Source organism: Morone saxatilis, unplaced genomic scaffold (genome assembly GCF_004916995.1).
Source record: "Morone saxatilis isolate NCDOM2014 unplaced genomic scaffold, NCSU_SB_2.0 Contig6, whole genome shotgun sequence".
Taxonomy (NCBI): Eukaryota; Metazoa; Chordata; class Actinopteri; family Moronidae; genus Morone; species Morone saxatilis.
In genome coordinates, this window is record NW_023340206.1 from 2,635,272 (window position 1) to 2,637,927 (window position 2,656).

Consider the following 2,656-nt stretch of genomic DNA (forward strand, 5'->3'; position numbering starts at 1 on the left):
AGGAGGAGGAGGGGGAAGAGGAGGGGAAGGGGGAGGTGAAACAAGCAGACAACACAGTGAGACATGAGGGAAGATGTGTGTGGCTTTTCACATACATGTGCTTAGGTTTATACACATGCATACAGCAGACAGAGCACAACACGACACGATGATGTTTCACATTTAGATTCATTGTCTGACTGATGCACATGCTTAAAGGTATAGCTCCAGATTTGAGGAAATATAAGAGCTTGTTTTAAGATTATGATTGTCACATCAATAAATATGAAGCTAAAACCACAACTTGTTGTTTTTACACTTGGATTACCCAAACGAGATTTAAAATGTTAATTAGTTTGCTTTAGATGTGCCTGTAGTCTCTCCTCCCCCGTTTTTAGTCTTTATGGCAAGCTAAGCTAACCAGCTACTGGCTCCAGTCACACTATTTAGTGTATAAACATGAGAGTGGTAGTGTAATAAGCCCACTAGTTATTTTAGTTGTTGTTAAAATATAATTTATATATAATGGTATAATTTTAGTGACATAAAGTTGAAATTATTGTTCAGTGATGAAGAACTCTGTAAACACACATATTCCTCAAGGGTGGCCATTTTTAAAAACCCAGCTTCAAATCTATATTAGAGGTTTTAAAAACCTCAGACTGGTCCCACGCAATATGATGAGGATTCGTTTTGGTTTTACATCTTACACATCTTACATTGAGTGTGCACTCCTTGTTATTTGCTCTGTGGAAAAAACAATGTTGGGAGAAATTATGAGGTGGGGTCTGAATCACTGTACAGTCTCCTTTTGATCCTGGATTAAGTCTAGAGTTAATAATTAAAAGAAGATAATCTCTTTAATATCAATTTGCCAGATCTATTCCTGTTTACTACAGAGGGTACTGGCACTTGCAATGGTGGGCTTCCTGTGCAAGTCAAGAGCCAACATTTTCTGGAAAAATCAAAAAGGTGAACAGCTTAAAGCGACAACATTTGAATAGTCTACTGTTGCTTGTGAGTACACAACCGTGTGAGTACACAAATCCAGCAGTGAGGGAGGAAGAGAGCGACAGGAGAAAGAGGAAAAGGTAAGAAGGTAGGGAGGAGTTACCTGAGGCTCCATGGGCCGGTGCATGGCGGAGGCCTCGGAGGAAGAGCCACCGTTGGAGAACGGTTCAGAGGAGCGGGGAGGCAGAGGGGGCTGCTTGGGAGGAGGGGCGGTCTGAGGGGAGCCCTGAATGTTCTTGCGGTAGCGCTCGTCGGCCTGGGATGAGGGAATCGTACAGGACAAAGATGGAATGAGGGTGAGGGGAAGTATTTCGGTGATTGAAGTAAAATAGATAAAAATCAAGCAGAAGGGAACCACTTCTAAAGTTTAATAACAATTTTAAGCCAGAATTATCCCTTTTGGATACAAACTGTTCCCATCTCCTTGTTTTTTTGTAGTATTTTGTCATTTGTCATACTCAGAAACCTTCACATTTGACTGAAAACAATCAACAATACAGACATCTGCTGACAATGGTATTAAACATGCTTGAAGCCCATTCGAGGCAGCCGTACAGACACACATATACATGTGCACAGACACGAGGTGGAGACAGGACTCTCTCAAACAAATACATCCTTGAAAACACATTTGCGATGATAAACGGTGGGAAAAGATCATTGTTAATGACATGGAACAGCTCTGTCGAGGACGGGAGACACCGCCTGGGCGTCCTGCATGTTAGTCTGGGCCTCAGCCATCGACATGCAACGGCCCGATCCACACACACAGAGTCAAAACAGCCATTTTTGACGAGTAATATCACAGGGCGGCCATCCAAGATCAAGAGAAACTCCTAACACCTGTGGTTGTGTATTGTTCTGAGGGGAAAAAGGATGAAAGGGGCACTTTTCTTTCAAGAGATAAAAGAGAGGAAAATTGTGGGAATAAAAAAAGAATCTTCTTTATTTATATGAGAAAAACAGTAAAACAACTATTTGAAAATAGAGCCTAAAGGATGTAATGTTTCCACTTTCTACCAAACCTACAAATGAATTATTTGTCTCTCTTGCTCAGCCTGCTTCTGTGAAAATTAACACATTTCAGACACTAAATGGTTTTAGTAGTCAAGGAGACTAGCAAGAGTGCAAGTGCCAAGAGAGAGTGGAGGAGAACAGCTCTGTTTTATTCAGGAGATAAAAAGGCCAGTTGCTGGTGGTTGCGAGCCTGTGGGTTTCCATTCTCCGGTTTAACCCCTCCCCCATTGTTTCATTCAAAAGAGGGTTTGGCTGAGAGCGCCTGCGTTGTAACTAATTAGTCAGTGCTTTGGAATAACACCATCCAAGACAGAAAACACCAAGTTAAATGCTAAAAAAAATGAAACTAAATTATTTGGGCTTAAAAAAACATCATATATAATTGTTGCTTGCACCACCCATCATGGTGGTCACTGAGGCTGTGTGAAGACAAGCAAGAAGAAGCTGGAAAGAGCAGACAGCGGGGAGGGCGGAGCCAAGGAGGAGGTTCACCTCTCTGATAGGCTGTGGAGGTTGACTGACAGGCTCTGCTGGCCTATCGGGTTCCAAACGTTCTGCCTGAGGAGGTTCGGAGTCAGGGGCAGGTTCAGTCTGAGGGGGGCTGGGGCCAGGGGAGTTTGGGGGCTGGCTGGGACATGTTTCATCAGAG

The 2,656-nt window shown here is 43.0% G+C and overlaps 1 protein-coding gene across 1 annotated transcript in view; it reads right to left on the reverse strand.

Moving 5' to 3' along the window:
• The window catches only part of LOC118340178 (mitogen-activated protein kinase kinase kinase kinase 4-like), a gene marked incomplete in the record, with an annotated part of 32,778 nt that overhangs the window by 8,383 nt on the left and 21,739 nt on the right, over nt 1-2,656 (reverse strand). Inside the window, 1 exon segment of the mRNA XM_035678049.1 lies at nt 1,094-1,246. Within this exon segment, the coding sequence (XP_035533942.1) occupies nt 1,094-1,246 (153 nt within the window).